The sequence below is a fragment of the Thalassophryne amazonica genome, chromosome 4 (genome assembly GCF_902500255.1).
Source record: "Thalassophryne amazonica chromosome 4, fThaAma1.1, whole genome shotgun sequence".
In the NCBI taxonomy this organism is placed as follows: Eukaryota; Metazoa; Chordata; class Actinopteri; order Batrachoidiformes; family Batrachoididae; genus Thalassophryne; species Thalassophryne amazonica.
Genome location: NC_047106.1, coordinates 30,444,611 through 30,464,480, shown reverse-complemented (window position 1 = coordinate 30,464,480; position 19,870 = coordinate 30,444,611). Strand labels below are relative to the sequence as shown.

General features: G+C 40.6%; 3 protein-coding genes across 4 annotated transcripts in view; all 3 read left to right on the top strand.

Moving 5' to 3' along the window:
* Positions 1-1,796, top strand: part of rsrc1 (arginine/serine-rich coiled-coil 1) — a 324,374-nt gene extending 322,578 nt beyond the window's left edge. The window contains exon 10 of one of the 2 annotated variants that reach the window (XM_034169327.1): positions 1,273-1,796. In XM_034169327.1, the coding sequence (XP_034025218.1) occupies positions 1,273-1,365 (93 nt within the window). In that variant the 3' untranslated portion in view covers positions 1,366-1,796. The remainder of the gene's footprint in view (positions 1-1,272) is intronic. The other variant, XM_034169326.1, reaches the window with a different exon arrangement.
* A 3,165-nt stretch (positions 1,797-4,961) lies between these two features.
* On the top strand, positions 4,962-12,851 carry LOC117509591 (cytochrome c oxidase assembly protein COX20, mitochondrial). The gene is made up of 4 exons (XM_034169329.1): positions 4,962-5,078; positions 6,368-6,482; positions 9,781-9,844; positions 11,282-12,851. Exons 1-4 carry the CDS (start codon positions 4,977-4,979, stop codon positions 11,436-11,438), a joined length of 438 nt encoding a protein of 145 aa, XP_034025220.1. The 5' UTR covers positions 4,962-4,976; the 3' UTR covers positions 11,439-12,851.
* Positions 12,852-14,036: 1,185 nt separating this feature from the next.
* On the top strand, positions 14,037-17,088 carry med29 (mediator complex subunit 29). The gene is made up of 4 exons (XM_034169328.1): positions 14,037-14,249; positions 14,452-14,510; positions 14,589-14,673; positions 16,628-17,088. Exons 1-4 carry the CDS (start codon positions 14,076-14,078, stop codon positions 16,853-16,855), a joined length of 546 nt encoding a protein of 181 aa, XP_034025219.1. The 5' UTR covers positions 14,037-14,075; the 3' UTR covers positions 16,856-17,088.
* Positions 17,089-19,870: the final 2,782 nt, after the last annotated feature.

Genomic DNA, 19,870 nt, shown 5'->3' with positions numbered 1-19,870 from the left:
TTTTAGTGTTCCACAGCTCCTGTTTATTGAAGCTGTGCACTGCTGAAACAGCTCGGTCTTCCTTATTTGCCATGTTGAGATTTACAGTCACACTAATCTGCCATATTCCCTGGTGTTGTTTCTCCACCTCGCATTGTGAAATATTTTTGGAAAGTCATTAACCTTTTGTCGACTCTTGTCGGTGCTGTTAGAGGTGACTTTTCACAGCAGAAGTGTTTCGAACATCAGATGATGCTCGTAGCACTACATGCACATTTAATCCGTTTTATCCAAACTGACTTACAAATTAAATTATTCAAATTGTTTCACACACATGCAAATGGTAGGCGCATCCATGCAAGGTGCTGCCCAAAGGACAATGTGGTACGTTTCTTTGGCAGTGTTTTCTGAGCTTGCCACGCCACCACCTTTCCAACTTTATACTTGTAAACGCGGCATAAATCCAGTTTGTTATGTTTTCAGAAATGATTAATTCGGATCATATTGCACTGCGTTTGATTGTTACAGACTGGATCGGAATTTCTGAATTACTTGTTGCAAAAACACACAGTGGCACAGTGATTAGCACTTCTACGTTCAAGTCCACTAATGCCCAGCACCTTTCTGTGAATCGTTTGCGTTCTCACATTGTGCGTGTCTGTTTCCTCCAGCCATCATTTAAAAACAAAAATAACAAAAAAAAAACATGCACGTTATGTTGGAGTTGTGCCAGAAAGTGCTTCCAGCATAAAACTTGTTCCAGATCAAGATATGGATCCATACTAGACCTACTGTGGTGAACCTGAGTTGTTTGTTTTTGGATGCAAAACTATTGAAACAAAATTCCCTTTCATAAAACTGAGGCCGCACACCAGTACAACTCAGACGTCTGCTAAGGAAACCCTCACTGTGTACTGTAGTGTGTGAACAACTAGTTTAACTTGATTAAATTATCTGTTCTTGTTGGTGAAGAAACACCTAATCACCATTCTCTCTGTTAAGACAACACGTTGAACCATAACTGAAAAACCGATCGCTTTGAGAGGTTTGGTTATACAGTCCCAGTCAAATGTTTAGACACACTTTCCATTCAGAGAAACATGTCACACTGACAGGATAGCGTGTCACAGACACTCATCATCTGTTTTTATAGGAACTGACAGATGCTTCTTCTGGCAAAAATATATCAATGTGTCGCTTCTTGTCAGCTTCAGGCAGAGAATCCTGCTATGGGTTTCCTGTGGTTCCTGTCCTTTGTCTCGTTCCTAACCTGTCCTTTACATTGCTCCACAGTTGTTCATGGACAAGGAGAAGGCAGAGGAGCTTTGGCTGAACAGACTCTTCTCCCTGCGTCAGGAGAGGCTGATGGGAAGTCCTGTGACCTGAAAGATCACAGACACATTGGAGATCCTTCTTTTCCCACATCTGGATGGTTTCAGTCTGGAATTTAGTCTGTTAATCCCCATTGTTGTCAATACGTCGGGCTTCAGAACACCACAGCCTTCTTAATTTATATCTCATTCTCTGAATAAATACTTTGTTTAACCTTATCACGAGATCTTCAGATAATTTCTGTTTTGATTGATGTGTTCATTACCTGGACTATAGAGACGATAAAGTGCTTCTGTTTATCGAGAATACTTCAAAAGCAAGAAAGCCCAAAAATAAAAAATGTTGACAATGATCCAGATCCTGATTCATCATTTTCAGATGGAGCGTGTTTGATCTTTTTGCTTATGGACTGTTTTAGCATATGCTAGTGTTTGACACATTTGTTATTTTGTAATTAGCTCAGTAAATAAATAGCTGTGATTGTGTTGTCCAGTGGAACTGCATTGTGTGTTTGTGATGTGAATTAAAATGAACATCTCTCTGAGACAACTTACACAAGCTGAGAAATAAAGTGTTGTTTTTTCCTCTCATTTACAGACAATGTCAACCAAAGATATTGCCCATTTTGTGTGGTTGGGACCCTAAAGCATTTACTACTTTGTAATGTTGCCATGCCTTCTCAAAACACTTGAAAGATGTTTTGGCATTGATGATACCCAGTGATGAAGCATTTTGGGTGTTTTTTTTTCTCCATTCTTCCTGCAAACATGTCTTAAAATGTGCAACAGTACAGAATTGTATTTGTTGCATTTTTCCATTTCAATGTTCTCCACGCATACTCTGTTGGGATCAGGTCAAGACTGCAGGCAGGCCAGTCCAGTATCCGTACCCTCCTCTTCCACGGCCATTCCTTTGTAATGTGTGCAGAATGTGGTTTTGTATTGTTGAAAAACACATGGATGTTTGTGGAAAGATGTCCTCTTAAAGGTAGCAAATTTTATTCTGAAATTTCAAGGTACTTTTCTGCATTGATGCTGCCATCACAGAAATGTAAATTGTTTTTGCCAAAGTCACTGACAACCTCCATACTATGACAGACCCTGGCTTTTGCTATATGGATGGTGCTTTTCATCTTTGGTCCAGAACACACACCATCCATTTCTGCCAAAAATGATTTGGAATAGTGATTTGTCTGACCACAATTCACGTTTCTGTTCTGTGATGGCCCAACACAGACGCCCCATAGACAGTTTTTCTCTCCATAAGAACTGTACAGGAATGAGTTTTTTCTCTGATTTTTCATTCATAACATTTACACATTAAAGGTGTAACCAGTTTGAGTGACACCTTCCTGCGCCAATAGTTCAGACTCAGAACGTCACTTGCACAGAGGCTGCTAGCTGTTGTGAGCTGTGTCGTTTTTACCGAGGCCAAGATGTGGCCATTGGGTATTGCGAAGACTGCGTCCGTCCATTCTTCTATCTGTCTGTTTGTCTGTGCTCAGCACAAGTCCTGTCCTATTACTGCCAGGGAATTCAGATTCACAGGGGGCATTCTTGACAGACTTTGGACAAGTTCAAAGATGGCTAACCTTGACCTATATTAAGGGGTTAAAAGGTCACATTCCATTTACTATTTTTATGCTCATATGGCTGAGGGTATTTTAGCATTGCGTTATAGTTAGTATTTGATGGCAAATACCGGTATCTGTAATAATATGGCTCATGTGGTTACTTCTCCTGATGGATAATCTAAGACATCTGTGCTGCAATACTTGTGTTGAGTGAAATTTTTGTCTTATTTAATGTTGTACGCTAATGCCATCAGCAATTTTAGTGGAAAATAAGTGGACCATAATTCTTAATGCCCACACCAAAATAAACTGTTGTAAGAACTAATGCTCAGTTTTCAAAAATGTATTTTAAACACCTGAACTGAGGTTAGCCTGTTAGCTGTAACTGCCTCCGCCGCTCATGCGGATAATGAGGCAGACAACCAGCAGCTAGTTCCTCCACTTCATTGGCTGGAGAGTGCTTTGCACTGAGCGCTTCTCAGTGGTTTACACAAACACCAGACAGGCTGTAAGTTGGTTCCACTCCTCCAGCTAAGGCAAAGGTTTTTGTATAAGAGACTGTGGTACCAGTGTGAGACAGTAGAGGTCGGCGGATCGATCCTAATATCGATACCAACGCTGGTATTGATATTGAATGATCCTCGTGTAAAAAGATGGATACTCAAGCTTTTTTCTCTCCCGCACGCACTGACTGCTGTGCATGCAGATTCATCAAAATCTACTCTCTGTAAGAGCAGTGCTGCGCTGTGTCACACAACACGGAGCAGCGCACACACCCCCCCCCCCCCCCCGGTCTTTTGTTGTTGCACTGTCACGTGGCTCAGTGGTGCCAGCCAACAGCCATGCAGGTAGGCTCAGCCTGGCCTGCCCACTCAGCGCTCTCCTCGAGTCAGCCCTCAACCTCAGGAGATTTTGTTTTAAGTTGTGTTGAGTGATATTTTTTTAAACAAAAATGTTGATTGTGATAAAGTATTTTGTTGTCACTTACAATGTTTGGCGAAATTCTATCCTAGGTCTTTTGGATCCTTTGGATCTATGAAGCTTAAATATGAAAAGTATCTGTATTGATATCGGCGATACTGTGCCTGTATTTACTTGGTATCGGATCAATACCAAAATTCCCGGTATCGTCCACCTCTACTAGACAGGCTGGTTTCCCGCCTCCTTCTTTATGATTGTGCTTTTATTTTCCCTGCAGAAAATGCTCTTCATAAATAGTTTTGAACCCAAGTGGTGAGTGTTTATTCACTGTTACACAAAATTAAAGCAGAACAGCAAAAATAAATAAATAAATATTCCAACTGCCCGTGTAAGGCCACTTCCAGGCAGACATTTACCCGGATGTGAAGTGATTTTGTTGCTGTGTGCCTGCTGGGCCTGTCTCCTTCACGTCATGTTTTTACACAAATATGTATCTTTCAAAATTTTTACATATTGAAAATATATCTAACTTCTGTAATGATGAATCTGAAACTTTTATACACGTGCTATTGTTGCATTCACTCTTTAATTTTGAACGAAATTAGAACAAAAAATATTTTGTGTAAAATCAGACAACCTGTTATAATTGATTGTAAATCTGTTATTACATATTTTTTCAGCAAGAGAAAAACATTGAATACAGTATCAACTTTTTAATATTGTTTGGTAAATTCCATATTCATAGAGTATTGAAAAGGAGTCCCAATTTACACGGATAAGGAACTTTTTAAAGAGAATTAATGTTAAATAATTTTTGTTGTACAATTTATTTTATGTTTCTCTTCTATCTCCATTTATAAAGTACTGTGAATTTGGCCTTGTCTTTTGTTTGTTTAGTGTGTGTTCATGTATTTATTGAAATAAAGTTTTGGGGAAAAAATGTACCTGCCCCCTTTTCCGCGTGCACTGAAGAGGCGGGAACCAGTTAGGTCATGCACGGTGACTTAATAATTAATTGTGTTCTTAAGAATAATTTTTGTTGGCAAATTTGATTCTGATGACCCCCCAAAATGAAAATAATTCCAGAAAGTTTAGTCTCTGGGAACGAAGTCTGGATACAATTTTCTGTCGGCTTTTTATAGCAGACGGACTCGGTTTGAACGTACTGCGCATGCGTGATGTCAGCTGCGGTTTGAAAAGTGATTCAAATAAAGAATCAATAGATAAACGCGGCTGTAAAATGTCCAGAGAAGAGGATGACAGCAAGAGCAAGGTATGTTTTAATCATTTTTTTAAGTAGAAACTATTTTGCTCCTTTTCAGACGGTCAAATAATTTGTCCTTGTTTCACTTAAACATACGAATTACGTTATTCCACACAGATCGCAGGACGATGTTTTCTTGAGTCTTCAGACATTGTGCAATTACTATTTACATTTCGATGTTTAAGGTTATCCAAGGTTTGACATTCAGGGTGGTTTGGGAGGGTTGACCACATCTGTGGGTTTGACTCAGAGTGGCGACATCTAGCGACGTGAAGCCGTATTGTTTCCGAGCTCAATCCACACTTTAGATATTAAAAAAAATACATTGACATAATGAGACTTTTAAGTTGGGAAACACACTTTTCATAGGTCCGCGATTGTGTTTAATTCATGATCGGAATGTTTTGGTGCGAAACTCCAGTCATTAACACACATACAAATTTGTCTTAACTGCTTTCTTTGTTCTAGTCAGTGTTTTTTTTTTGTTGTTTTTTTCTTTTTGTAATATTTTTTTTTCTTTTACTGTTTATTATATATCTAGATTGTATCCATTTTTGTGCATATTTTGTATTTGTTTTATGTAAAGAACCACAATGGGAATAAGTCTTTTGACCTTTTTGTGTTATCCTTTAAATTCCATTATGTAATAATGTCTGCATGTTTTAACATATTGTATTTTATTGTACACCTTATGTGGAATTTCTAAATAAATCAATATTTAATATTTGTGTTTTATACAAGATGTGAATGGAGTCAAACTCAGAATTTGTCACACTCTGAAAATTGACTGCCATTTCTGGATGGGCAGTGCCCCTTCAGGTGTTAGAACAAGGCTGTCAACCTGACGTATCCAATACCGAGCAACCTTGCAAATTCGTTTATTATAAATGAGTTGAGGTGATGTTTTAATTTTTCTGAAATGCATGAAGACTTTAGAAATGTGGATGGTAGTTATGCTTCAGGACCACAGCTTTGCACACTTCCTTTTGTCTTTCACAGTAACAGAATTCATATATGGTTGTGGTCTCATACTGGAATAATTCACATTCGTACACCACACAGAAAAATTGTTAAAGTTAATGGAGCTCAGATGTTTTGGGTCTAAAGTGGAGCTCCACTTTCTTCACGTTCTGTAGGCTAACGGCTGCTGTGAATATTTTGAACATTAACATTATGGCTGTAGAATAATGAGTCCAAATAACTTTACTGCATTGAAGCAGACCATCACCGTGAGTTATCCAGCTGACTTTGTGTGTGTGTTTGTGTGTGTGTGTTCATCCCTGTGCATCCTTCTTCAGGCGTTCCGGCTGCCGGAGGCTCTGGATATCCGTAAATTTCCCTGTGTCAGAAATGCCGTTCTGCATGGAGCTGGAGGCTCGGTTGTTTTTGGACTGCTGCACTTTTTATTCACCAGTGAGTTTTACATGCTTTGAATAAAGTTGTGGGTGGGTGTCATGGTTAATGTCCCTGAGCCCCATCGGGCTGGATCTTCTCCCTGAATTCCATAACATAAAGACATTGAGAGTCTATGACTCCACCAGGGTGGAATGCCAGTCCTTTACAGGTCACTTCCCCAGCAGCCATAAAACTTATTTTTGATGTAATGGCTTAATCATGTCCTGTGTAGAGAATGAACCAGCACTTCCTCTGTGCTCTGAGCTTTTTCTGTTCCTTTTCTTTTCTCCATTTATAAGGAGAAAACACCCACCACTCTGTGGCGGGTATTTCCTTATAAACCCCTGTTCTGTGGAATGATCTCCCTGCATCAATTAAACAGTCAGATTCTGTGGAGACTTTCAAGTCCAGAATTAAGACGCACTTATTTTCCCTTTTGTATGGTTAGCATACTGGTATGGTTTTGTTTTACACTTTTTACTCTTTTAATTAATTTTATTAGGAAACGGAGCATGCTGCTGCCTCAACTTTACCTAAATTCTGGGTCTTTTAGTGAAACTTAGGGCTAGTGGTCAGTGATCGCCTTAGTATTTCTTCTGTTTTCTTGTTGTTTAATCCTGGCAAATTATACAGTATTTCTTGTCTTTCTGATGCCTGATTCTGTTTTTTTTTTTTTTTCTCTGTTTAAGGTGCAGCTCCATCCAGAGATGGGAGTTGTATTTGTGCTGGAGACCCTCCTGTCCTGTGCACCAACAGCATCTCCTGTATATTCGTTTTGTGAATTGTTCTGTAATTTATGTCCGTAGCATGGCCCAAGCAGAGGGTCACCCCTTTGAGTCTGGTCTGCTTGAGGTTTCTTCCTCAGAGGGAGTGTTTCCTTACCACTGTTGCTCTGGGGGTTGGTAAGGTTAGACCTTACTTGTGTGAAGTGCCTTGAGGCAACTGTGTTATGATTTGGCGCTATATAAATGAAAATAAATTGAAAAAACACTCAGCATATGGCTGATGGATTTAATTTTTTTGTTTTCCCAAGATTGCAGACGACAGCAGCTTTCCAGAAATGCATCAGCAAATGACATTTAGAAGCTAAAAATGACAAAGAAAATGGACAGACTACATGCCACATACAGTGAGGAAAATAAGTATTTGAACACCCTGTGATTTTGCAAGTTCTCCCACTTAGAAATCATGGAGGGGTCTGAAATTTTCATCTTAGGTGCATGTCCACTGTGAGAGACATAATCTAAATTAAAAAAATCCGGAAATCACAATGTATGATTTTTTTTTAATAATTTATTTGTATGTTATTGCTGCAAATAAGTATTTGAACACCTACCAACCATCAAGAATTCTGGCTCACACAGACCTGTTAATTTTTTCTTTAAGAAGCCCTCTTATTCTGCACTCTTTACCTGTATTAATTGCAGCTGTTTGAACTTGTTACCTGTATAAAAGACACCTGTTCACACACTCAGTCAATCACACTCCAACCTGTCAACCATAGCCAAGACCAAAGAGCTGTCTAAGGACACCAGGGACAAAACTGTAGACCTGCATAAGGCCGGGATGGACTACAGGACAACAGGCAAGCAGCTTGGTAGAAGACAACAACTGTTGTGATTATTTATTAGAAAGTGGAAGAAACACAAGATAACTGTCAGTCTCCCTCGGTCTGGGATTCCATGCAAGATCTCACTTTGTGGGATAAGGATGATTCTGAGAAAGCTCAGAACTACACAGGAGGACCTGGTCTATGACCTGAAGAGAGCTGGGACCACAGTCACAAAGATTACATTTGTAACACATGATGCTGTCATGATTTAAAATCCTGCAGGGCAGCAAGGTCCCCCTGCTCAAGCCAGCACATGTCCAGGCCCATTTGACGTTCATCAGTGACCATCTGGATGATCCAGAGAAGGTCATGTGGTCACAGGAGACCAAAATAGAGCTTTTTGGAATCAACTCCACTTACCATGTTTAGAGGATGAGAACAACCCCAAGAAAACCATCCCAACTGTGAAGCATGGGGGTGGAAACATCATACTCTGGGGGTGCTCTTCTGCAGAGGGGACAGGACGACTGCACCGTATTGAAGGGAGGATGGATGGGGTCATGTATTGTGAGATTCTGGCAAACAACCTCCTTCCCTCAGTAAGAGCATTGAAGATGGGTCATGGCTGGGTCTTCCAGCATGACAATGACCCGAAACACACAGCCAGGGCAACTAAGGAGCGGCTCCGTAAGAAGCATTTCAAGGTCCTGGAGTGGCCTGGCCAGTCTCCAGACCTGAACTCAATATAAAATCTTTGGAGGGAGCTGAAACTCCAAACCTGAAAGATTTGGAGAAGATCTGTATGGAGGAGTGGACCAAAATCCCTGCTGCAGTGTGTGCAAACCTGGTGGAAAAACTACAGGAAACGTTTGACCTCTGTAACTGCAAACAAAGGCTACTGTACCAAATATTAACATTGATTTTCACAGGTGTTCAAATACTTATTTGCAGCAGTAACATACAAATAAATTATTTTTAAAAATCATACATTGTGATTTCAACATATTTTTTTAGATCATGTCTCTCACAGTGGACATGCACCTAAGATGAAAATTTCAGACCCCTCCATGAGAACTTGCAAACTCACAGGGTGTTCAAATACTTATTTTCCTCACTGTACATGTGACCCACTGAGAGAGCTGTTAGACCTGTTCAAAGGCTCCAAATGCTTTTTTTTTTTTTTTTTTTTTTGGGGGGGGGCTCCATGTGGAGAAGGAAGGAAGCTGTGTTTACATCCTGAAACACGGTGCAAGTGTGACGCCTACTTTAAAAATCATTTATTGCACCTTTTTAAATGAGATTTTCCCTTTTTCTTTTTTAAACCATTGTTGATTAAATCTTGTTTTAACTACTTTATGACATTTTATGCACTGAATAAATAAGCTAATCCTAAAACTACTGTATTCTGGAGTGTGTGCCACATTTTTATCCCAATTTAAACAGCTAATAATACAGAATAAAAGGTACGACTTAAACTCTGATTCACCTTATCAATGCCCCCCCCAAGAGGCAGTTTTTGACAGCTGCACTTTATACTCCAAAAAATGTGGTAATCAAAATTTTTAAGTGCTAGTAAAAAATAAATGGGTCTTTCTGCTGCTTACGCATCATATCTGTCAGATTTTTGTTGATGAAAATTGAAATTTGTCTGTTATCCTGTACAAACATCAAATCGAAATCTTTTTAACATGCGCCAACATATTTTGGATTTTCTCCGCTTCAGTCAAGATTTGACTTTTGAGTCATTTGTCCACTCGTCTGCAGGTCGGGTGAGGAGATCTTTTGACGTAGGATACGCCGGCTTTCTGGTCACCACACTGAGTTCCTGGTAGGTTTCACACTCTGACTTCTCTCACATTTATGTTGCAGATATAGCAGCTAGTACTCTCTCTCATCTGCATTGTGTTTATATTGTAACTCCTCCCACTCGCTCCCCTCGGGACGCGAACGCACTATCTCCGGCATGACAGGAGGATGCTCAGTCCAGTCAGCTAAAACCCGGGCCCTTGCCTTCTGCTGGCCTCCGTCATACAAACACTTCATGAAGAATCAAGAAAAAAATCCTTTAGGGCCCTGTCCCACTGGGGAGAGGATTAATTGCGCATGAATTGAGTATACATATCGCGGGCGTTCGTTGTTGTCCGCAACAAAAAAGGCCAAAAATGACAAATGTCCCAGTATGAATTACAGATATATTAATAATATATAGCGAATATATGATGAACAATCACGGTTATATAACATATGTAGTGAGGAAACGGATCCAACGCATTGCGATTATGACAGCAGTATTACGGGTGTATTATGAATGCATCACGCACGTGTTGCGCGTGCACCGCATCTGCATTGCGGTCATAAAATAAGCTCACTCAGGCCGTCGGCATCACTATTCACACCAACAATACAGCCTCTGGAGCAATTGCTGGACTTGGACAAGTTGATCACAGAGTTGATGTTCATGTTGTCATGCGAGGGTTAACTGTTCATGAGTTTGGGGAGCGGGAGGGGGGAAGCCGCTCGGGGTGTGAGACAGTGTTTTTTTTTTTTGTTTTGTTTTTTTGAGTGAGTTGTGGCTAAACAGCAACTCTTCCTTTTGTTGGTGTTAAATAAAAGTCCTGGATTGCAGCAGCTACGTCTTTGTGGATCTACACAGCCGGACCGGCACTGACTGGCAGGTATGTCGCTTTCTGCCACACTTTGGGTTTACGTGACGTGTTTGTTATGCATTCACAGATTGTCCGCAAAGCAGATGTAATAACAGCTCTTTATTCGTGGCCAATTTGTATGCATTCACTACAACATATTTTAGTTTGTGATGTGGACATGATAGGCACGATATATATCTGTTTTACACACTGTCCCGGTCCGCTGCCAAGCCGCAAATCCCCGTCAGTTGCGGATATCAGCGGTTAACGGCAGATATACAGCGCATAGAGTGAGTATGTATTGCGTATGAATTGAGTATATATAGAGTATGTAAGGCGGATATTATCCGCATCCAGATTTTTGAACAGCTCAAAAATCCTGGCTGCGGACACGCGTGCCTCTGCGGATGATCACGGGGGTGCTCGGATGACGGCCGACTCATACAGGCATGTTACACGGATATTGCGGATGTTTGGCGAATATGGGCCAATTTTGTGCGCAATCCATACGCAAATCTTCCTAAACGCCAGTGGGACAGGGCCCTTAAATATTCACCCAGTTGCAGTGGGCATGTATTCATTATGGACACCATCAGGTGACACATTCTCTGTTCTTGTAGGGTTTATTGTCACTTCAAGACATTTCAACTACTTGTGGAGAAAAAGCAAACCCAGTATGCCATCAAGAATAAGTTGTTGTACGAAGGGACCAGCCTGGACCCCACAAAAAAAGCAACAGAGCAGTCAACAGCGCAGGTGCCGCCGGAAAGCACGTGAACTCCAGCGATGAAGCTCCTCCCCCTCACAGATAGAAGGTTTCAGGAGAAAGAAGGGATCGATTGGGGTGGATGCAGAATGTCTGGTGGCACTCCACTGTCATGATTGTTTTGTTTGTTTGTTTTTTAAATAGCTTTAGGAAATGACGAATAATGGTTGAGTTACAAAAAATGCACTCAAACTAACAACGAACCAAGTCGCCACCCACTGAGTGATCGTCTGTTAGCGGTACAAAATACTTTCTAACTCCACCCTCTCAAAAGAGGGTCTGGATACACTTAACGTTTATCAGATTTTGAAGTGGCGAAGGAGCCGTTGTATCCACAGTCAACATCGGGCGGCGATTAGCCGAGATCTCCCACATAATCATCATTGTGACAGAGTTATCACACAAGCAGGAAAAGACTGGAGATGACAATAATTTTGCCTACTGATCAAGCACGAGTCCATCACCAAGTAGTATTTTAAAGAAAAATTAATCGATTGCTGAAAGTTTTTGTCACCCAACAGTTGCGTCACCATTTCCACAGCGTCTTTTGCTGGTAACTATTAAAAAAACCATGCAGGTCTGTTGAATCCGACTCCTGTGGAGATCTCAGACGGTCAGCCTTGAATTAATGCAGTCTTAGTTCTGCCTGTTTACATTTCAGCTAATATTTCAAAAACTGGATTTCTGTCATGACACAGTCATTATAAAATGTGATTCTGTTCTCTAACCCGGTGTTGCTGCCTCCAAACGTGCGCTTTTTGTCCATGAAGGAAAACTGTTCCTGTAGTGTGTTCCAATCCCATTAAAAAAATGCTCCTACTAGTGATTACACTGGTCCAAAAAAAATTTTGTATGGACTTTGATAACTGAATTAGGCTAATTTTGGAGTCCTGAATCCAAATCTGAGCTCAGATTTCCTCCATCACGTCACGTTTTTTTTTTTTATCTGCATATTCCGTATTGATGCATTACGCAAAAGTTGCTCATTCACTCATGAGTTTGATGCCACTGTTCATGTACAAAAGCAGCTTCAAGAGCATAGTTTTAAAACCAGGTTCACAAAATGTTAACAAGAGCCGTAATAAAGTTTATGGCACCGAAGAAGTGTACGAGACTGCAGCTTTGCTTCAATGCTTGATAAAAAAAATATGTTTTCATATCTCAAAAACATGATGTGATTGCCAAAAAATAACACCAGATTCAGGTTCAGCACCCCAAAATTACACAACATCCATTGAAAAATTCTGCTAGAAAAATCGTGTTGACCAGTGTAATTTTCCATTATTTAATAATTTTCTGTTATAATATTCAGTTATTTGCAAAGCAAATTAGTAATGAGTCTGAAAATCTTCCATAACAAGCCAATCTTCTTTGCTGTGGTTACAGAAATTACTTGCTATAATATAAAATGTAGTTTCATCTGATAGTTGTGCACTTTGTTACTGTGCAGAAATCTTGCATGTGTTATTGTTGAATAAAGTGAGCAGCCACAGTTTCCTGCAGCCTGATTTGTTTTTGTCAAGAAAAAGGTTTACTAATGTCTTTTTTTAAATGGAACTATCTGATACGTTTGTGTGTGTGTGTGTGTGTGTGTGTGTGTGTGTGTGTGTGTGTGTGTGTGTGTGTGTGTGTGTGTGTGTGTGTGTGTGTGTGTGTGTGTGTGTGTGTGTGTGTGTGTGTGTGTGTGTGTGTGTGTGTGTGTGTGTGTGTGTGTGTGTGTGTGTGTGTGTGTGTGTCGGTCTGGCTGTCTGTCTGTCCTGATACTGATCTGTTGGTCCAGTTCAAAACTTTGCCGTTTCACAGTGTTTGTTTGTTTGAGTGTTACGAACTCAACGCAGCCTGTTTTAATAATGGTTGACCTTGAACAACCTGATCATATTGTTTACTGTTGCACTGAAAATTAAATTTAAAACGGAATTCCCCCAGGAAAAGATGTTGCCTATTTTATTACTTCCGTCAATGAAGTTGGAGGAGGTTATGTTATCACCCCTGTTTGTTTGTTTGATTGTTTGTTTGTTTGTTTGTGAACAGCCTGGAGCCCACAATTTATCAGATATTTTTATGATATTTTTACTGAAGTCCATCAAGTCCAAGTCCAGTTCTTGCCTATAGGCAAGAACTGGTTCAATTTTCATTGCATGAGTTAATTTAGAAAAATAGGGAGCCCTCGCATCTTTAACCATATTGTTAAAAGAAATTCAAAGCTCCTTTAAATGAAGGAGATGGTGACCCAAAAGGGACATGCACACTCCGCATTTCATAGCGCAACCTGAATAAAAAATACGATGAATCGAAGGCCCTGCAAGGACGTCTATTGGTTGTAATCTGCAACCTCACCGCTAGATGGCACTAAATCCTGCACTAGTTTTACAGTTTCATTTAAACAACCTCTACAACGCCTTGTTCATAATATTTTGCTGTTGTTCTTTTTTTGTCTTTAGCATATCTCAGAGTTTAACTTCATGAATTTCACTGCTTTGTTGGATACAGACGAACAATATTAATTTAGCTTCCTTTGTCGTATTTAACGTCTTACTTTTGGCTTTGGTTTTTGGTGATACCATATGCTGCCTCAAGGTGGCAGTTGTGCACATGAACAACTGTGATTTTTGTCCTCAGTAGCGCGCCGTACGGCCATAAACATAAACATGGCCGCTCAGCAGCAGCCGCAGCCGCCTCCGCAACAGCAGGTTGTCGGTTCGATGCCGCAACCTGGATTACAGCAAACTGCCTCGATACAACAACAGCTAAGTCAGCAGCAGGACTTTGATCCAGTGCACAAGTTTAAAATGCTGATTCCGCAGCTGAAGGAGAGTCTGCAGGTAATAAACCGCCGTCAGGATTCGATTCTTCGCTAACTAGTAGCTACTTAGCTCGCTGCTATTAGCAGCGAAATAAAAGTTTGACATGAACACGCACACAGAATTTTAACTTGAATCCCACTGCTTGGATTAACTATAGTTGAGATACAGTACATGTGAGGAAACATACTGTTCAACAGCTGAATAATGTTTATCTGTGCAGAATGTAATGAAGATTGCGTCCCTGAATTTTGCCCATAACTCAGGAATAGACAACGGCATGTAAGTGTATTTGCTGGCTTTTGTTTCTGCTTTTCGTTAGCTCAAAGAAAAACTGTTTGTTCCTTTTGTTTGATTCAGTAAAAGCAGCGATACCACTGTGCAGCGTTTTGACAAAAGTCTGGAGGAGTTTTACGCCCTGTGTGACCAGCTGGAGCTGTGTTTGGTAAAGTTTATGCACAAACAAACTGGCAACTCTCAACACATCATTTGAGGGATTAAAAACAAAAATAAATCCAGATATCTCAGACTGTTTTCTGGTTGTTTGTTTTTAGTTGGAGTAGCATCAAGTTGGAAAAAGGAGCAGATTGTCATCACTAAGTTGAAATATATATATATATATTAGAGCCTGACTGATATGGATTTTTTTTAGGCCGATGCCAATAACGATATTTGGATGAAAAAAAAATGTCGATAATCGATAAATCGGCTGATCTGCCGATAGATTAGCCAATTGTTTTTTTGTTTTGTTTTTTATGAATAAAATGTTCTTTTTTGGACCCTTAACAAAAAAGGTATGAGCTAAAACCTGAAGCTTTGTCCTCATATTGATTAACTTTATAACAGAAGAATTTTCAAGTTCAAGAAATGCAATTGGAGTAGTTAGGGGCTATTCAAACGGGCCAACTAGTAATATATCGCTCCTGAAAACGATCTTTACCATATCACGTGAGGTAAATCTGCCCTATGATTGGATTTAGGAAACTCCACGGAGTTAACTTTTCAGCAAAAAAAAGTAAGTTTCTATCTCATCATTAAAAAGTTATTTACAATTTAGTAAAGCTTGGTCCCAGCCATCATATACGAGAGGGTTAATGGCGAACGGCAGTAATTCACAGAACCCTTCCGGACGACCAGTGAATCTGAATGTTTCAACCTCTTAGCAGTAAATGAAAGATTTTCATGCTAGAAATAAGGTCTACACAACGTGGGCTTAATAGAAAGCATGACCGATGCAATGAAGCACATTTGACACATTACTACATAAACTGAGTTAATCAAACCGTTGAACTGAAACGGGAGAAATGTGGGGAGGATGTAATCACAAAGTTATTCCAAACATCATCCTTATAAACTTACTTGTATGCTTTTGTCAGCCGATCAGTGCAGTGTGACTGCGAACTACGGGGGCCGCTGATGAACACATTTAAGCAGCTCTCGGTTGAATGGAGTCAGAGCTCCATCTACTGGACAAACGGTGCAAGGACATTTTACATTGCCAACACAAACATTATTTCAGTAACTGTTCTGTTTATGAGAAATTATCGGCATTGTATCGGCAAAATTTCGGCCGGTAGTGAGTACTTTGAAAAGGGCTTATATCGGCCGATAATATTGGCTGGCAGTCCATGAAAAAGTTAAAAATCACCAGTCCTGTTGTCCCTCCTGCAGTGTTTAGAACATTTCTCTTTCTCAAGTGCATTAAAGTTTGGAAGAAAGTCGGATGGAATAACCATGGCGCCTTGAAGAGCAGGTAGCTCGGATAAGCATCAAGTCTCCCAATATGTAGACCTGGGTTCAAGTCCCGCTCACACTATCTGCCTGTGTCCTTAGAAAAGATGCTTTAAAAAGCCTCAATTCCCTCAAAAATGACTCTTTAAATTTTAAACTGCTTTATTTATATATATATATATATATATATATATATATATATATATATATAAAAAGCTTCTGTTTTCTTTGCTTCAGCGAAAACGTTTTTATTATTATTGTCCATTAAGTGACTTTATTTAAGATGTACATATGTAATTTTAAAAACCTCAGATCCGATAAATGGGGCTTGGACCCCCAGGTTGGGAAGCAGAGGAACAGCTATTTTAGGAGACAATCACACGACTTTTATGTGAACTTTAACAGTGATGGAAGTCACTCCAGTATTATAATTGTCCCTTCAGCTTCTCTTCCCTTGTTTCACTCGGGGTCGTCACACCAGACCGAAGGTGGAACTGCTTGTCCACCGTGTTAATATTCGATTGCCAAAGTTCTTCTAATAGGCACAATAATTCAGATCACTGAGGAACTTTGTTCAACTCCACAACGAATGTATCCATCATATGTGATGTGGTTACTTTTTCTGTATTGCTTGTTCCTATGTGTATTTTTGTGTTGTTTGTGCACAGCGGCTGGCCCACGAGTGTCTCTCTCAGAGCATCGACAGTGCCAAACATTCACCCAATCTGGTCCCAACAGCCACCAAACCAGACACGGTGCAGACTGAGTCCATGTCTTACGCTCAGTACCTCGGCATGATTAAATCTCAGATCTCGTGTGCCAAAGGCATCCACGATGCTCTGCTGGACTGTTCCAACAAGATCGCAGGAAAGGTGCAGCCTCAGGGGATGGTATAGTCTTTCAGTTTCCACTGTGTTTTGACAAACATGGTGTCACATTTAAAACTGTTTCATATTGAAGTGCACAACATGTACTACAGCTGTGTGTGTTGGTTCCTTGTAAATACTCCAAGAATGTGTTATGTTGTAAAAATACCAGCAGGTGGTGTAAGAGTTGCATGTGTCAGCTCGGTATTCAGCAGAGTTTTTGTATTTTATTTGTATTGATTTATTAAAAGGTTTGCACTAATGTTTGCAAAATCTGAGTACTCCTGAGCAGATTACTCCTTTACATTTCTTGTTGATTGTAACTGAACTCCAGCAGATATTCTGTGAGTTGGTCTTGTACCTACAGTATCACCTGATGCAGAAAGTGATATTTATATTAAACCTGCTGTGATCCATTATTTGGTTGTCAGTTGAATTCATGTTGAAATTAAAGGCGTTTTTTATAACTTTATAATTGGCAGACGACTTGCATATTTTATGTTTGTTCCCCCCACGTGACATCAAGGTTGCACAAGTTTTGCTCATCGTGTGATTGGTCTAAGACAATAACTCACACTTGGATTAACGGGTGGCTTCTCTATATTATTATTATTAAGTGTGACGCACAGGCACATGAGAAGTGAGCAGCTGTGTGACGTCTCACACTAATCTGAGTTAGTGACAAGTGCTCTGATCTAAAAATATCACCCTGGGTGGCGTCCAAACGTACAAGCGACCATGTCTGACATTGACAAACATACTTATTTCAGATAGTGAAGTTCTTATACATTTTAGATTTTACATATAAACATGTTTTAAGTGTATTTTAATCTGGGGAATTACAACCTACGGCTCTTGATCTAGATAAGTAGCAGAGGGGGTTGTTAATCAGTTTCAGCTGCTTTGGTGTAAATTAAATTAACACCAGGTGGACTAGAGGAACTGAGACGACATCCAAAACAGGAATGGTTTCCACAGGCGGAGGTCACTGACATTTTTTTTCCTCATCTTTTCTGACCTTTTGCATTTGGTTAGGGTCAGTGTCACTACTGGTACTGGGGTGTGGTACCTGGACCCGAGAGGTTGCACAGGTAGGCCAGGATGGCTCATCAATACGTGCTGTTGCCAGAGGGTTTGCTGTGTCTCCCAACACAGTAAAGAGCATGGAGGAGATTCTACATTTACTGTAGAAGAGCTGGACACGACCATAGAACGTCTTTAATCCATCATGCAGTACTGGTATCTGGTCCTTTGTGCAAGGAGGAACAGGATGAGCACTGCCAGAGTCCTACAGAATGACCTCCAGCAGGACACTGGTGTGAATGTCTCTGACCAAACAATCAGAAACACACTTCATGAGGGTGGTCTGAGAGCCTGATGTTGCCGTACCACTGGTCGGCACCATGGAGCTCGATCGGCGTTTACCGTAGGACATCAGATGAGCGCAGGTTCAACCTGAGCACATGTGACATACGTGAAAGGGTCTTGAGACAGCGTGGAGAATGTTAAGCTGTCTGCAACATCATTCAGCATGACCGGTTTGGTGGTGGGTCAGTGAGGGTCTGGTGAAGCATAATCCTGGAAGGACAAAAAAAACCTCTACAGGCAAGACAACAGCACCCTGACTCCTGTTAGATATCGGGATGAACTCGTTGGACCCGTTGTAAGATGAAGGAATTGATACCATTGATTGGCCCACATGGACCTAAATCCAATAGAACACCTCTGGGACATTATGTTTCGGTCCATCCAACACCGCCAGATTGGACCTCAGACTGTCCAGGTGCTATGTGACACCCTGGTCCAGATCTGGGAGGAGATCCACCCCCTCAGGACACTTCTGTCATCTCATTAGGGGCATGCCCCAACATTGTTAGGTATGCATATAAGCACGTGGGGGCCATACAATCTACTGAGTACCATTTGGAGCTGCTGCAATGAAATTGCAGCAAAACGGACAAACCTGCCCATCTTTCTTTTTTTTTTTTTTTGCTTTGATTTTCAGGGTGCGTTTGAATTCAGCCCTCCCTCAATTTCCATTTCCATCAAACGATGTTGCTTCAATTAAGATATCCAGCATGATTCCCCCCACCCCCATTGAAATTTCATGTGTTGTCAAAATAAAATGTAAAATTCATTAAAATTTTAGATCATAATTTAAAATGTCATGAAATGAACAAAGCAAGAATGACTGAAAATATAGTGGAGGCTTTGCATTACAGAGTTCATTATGTGGAAAATAAGAAACCAAAGTCAAAATATAAAAAGGGAACAAGATATATTTTTGAACAGCAGGTAAAATACAAAGATAGGCATTGAACAACATATACTCAACAAAGATATAAACGCAACACTTTTGGTTTTGCTCCCATTTTGTATGAGATGAACTCAAAGATCTAAAACTTTTTCCACATACACAATATCACCATTTCCCTCAAATATTGTTCACAAACCAGTCGAAATCTGTGATAGTGAGCACTTCTCCTTTGCTGAGATAATCCATCCCACCTCACAGGTGTGCCATATCAAGATGCTGATTAGATACCATGATTAGTGCACAGGTGTGCCTTAGACTGCCCACAATAAAAGGCCACTCTGAAAGGTGCAGTTTTGTTTTATTGGGGGGGGATACCAGTCAGTATCTGGTGTGACCACCATTTGCCTCATGCAATGCAACACATCTCCTTCGCATCATCCGTGAAGAGAACACCTCTCCAACGTGCCAAACGCCAGCAAATGTGAGCATTTGCCCACTCAAGTCGGTTACGACGACGAACTGGAGTCAGGTCGAGACCCCGATGAGGACGACGAGCATGCAGATGAGCTTCCCTAAGATGGTTTCTGACAGTTTGTGCAGAAATTCTTTGGTTATGCAAACAGATTGTTTCAGCAGCTGTCCGAGTGGCTGGTCTCAGACGATCTTGGAGGTGAACATGCTGGATGTGGAGGTCCTGGGCTGGTGTGGTTACACGTGGTCTGCGGTTGTGAGGCTGGTTGGATGTACTGCCAAATTCTCTGAAAAGCCTTTGGAGACGGCTTATGATA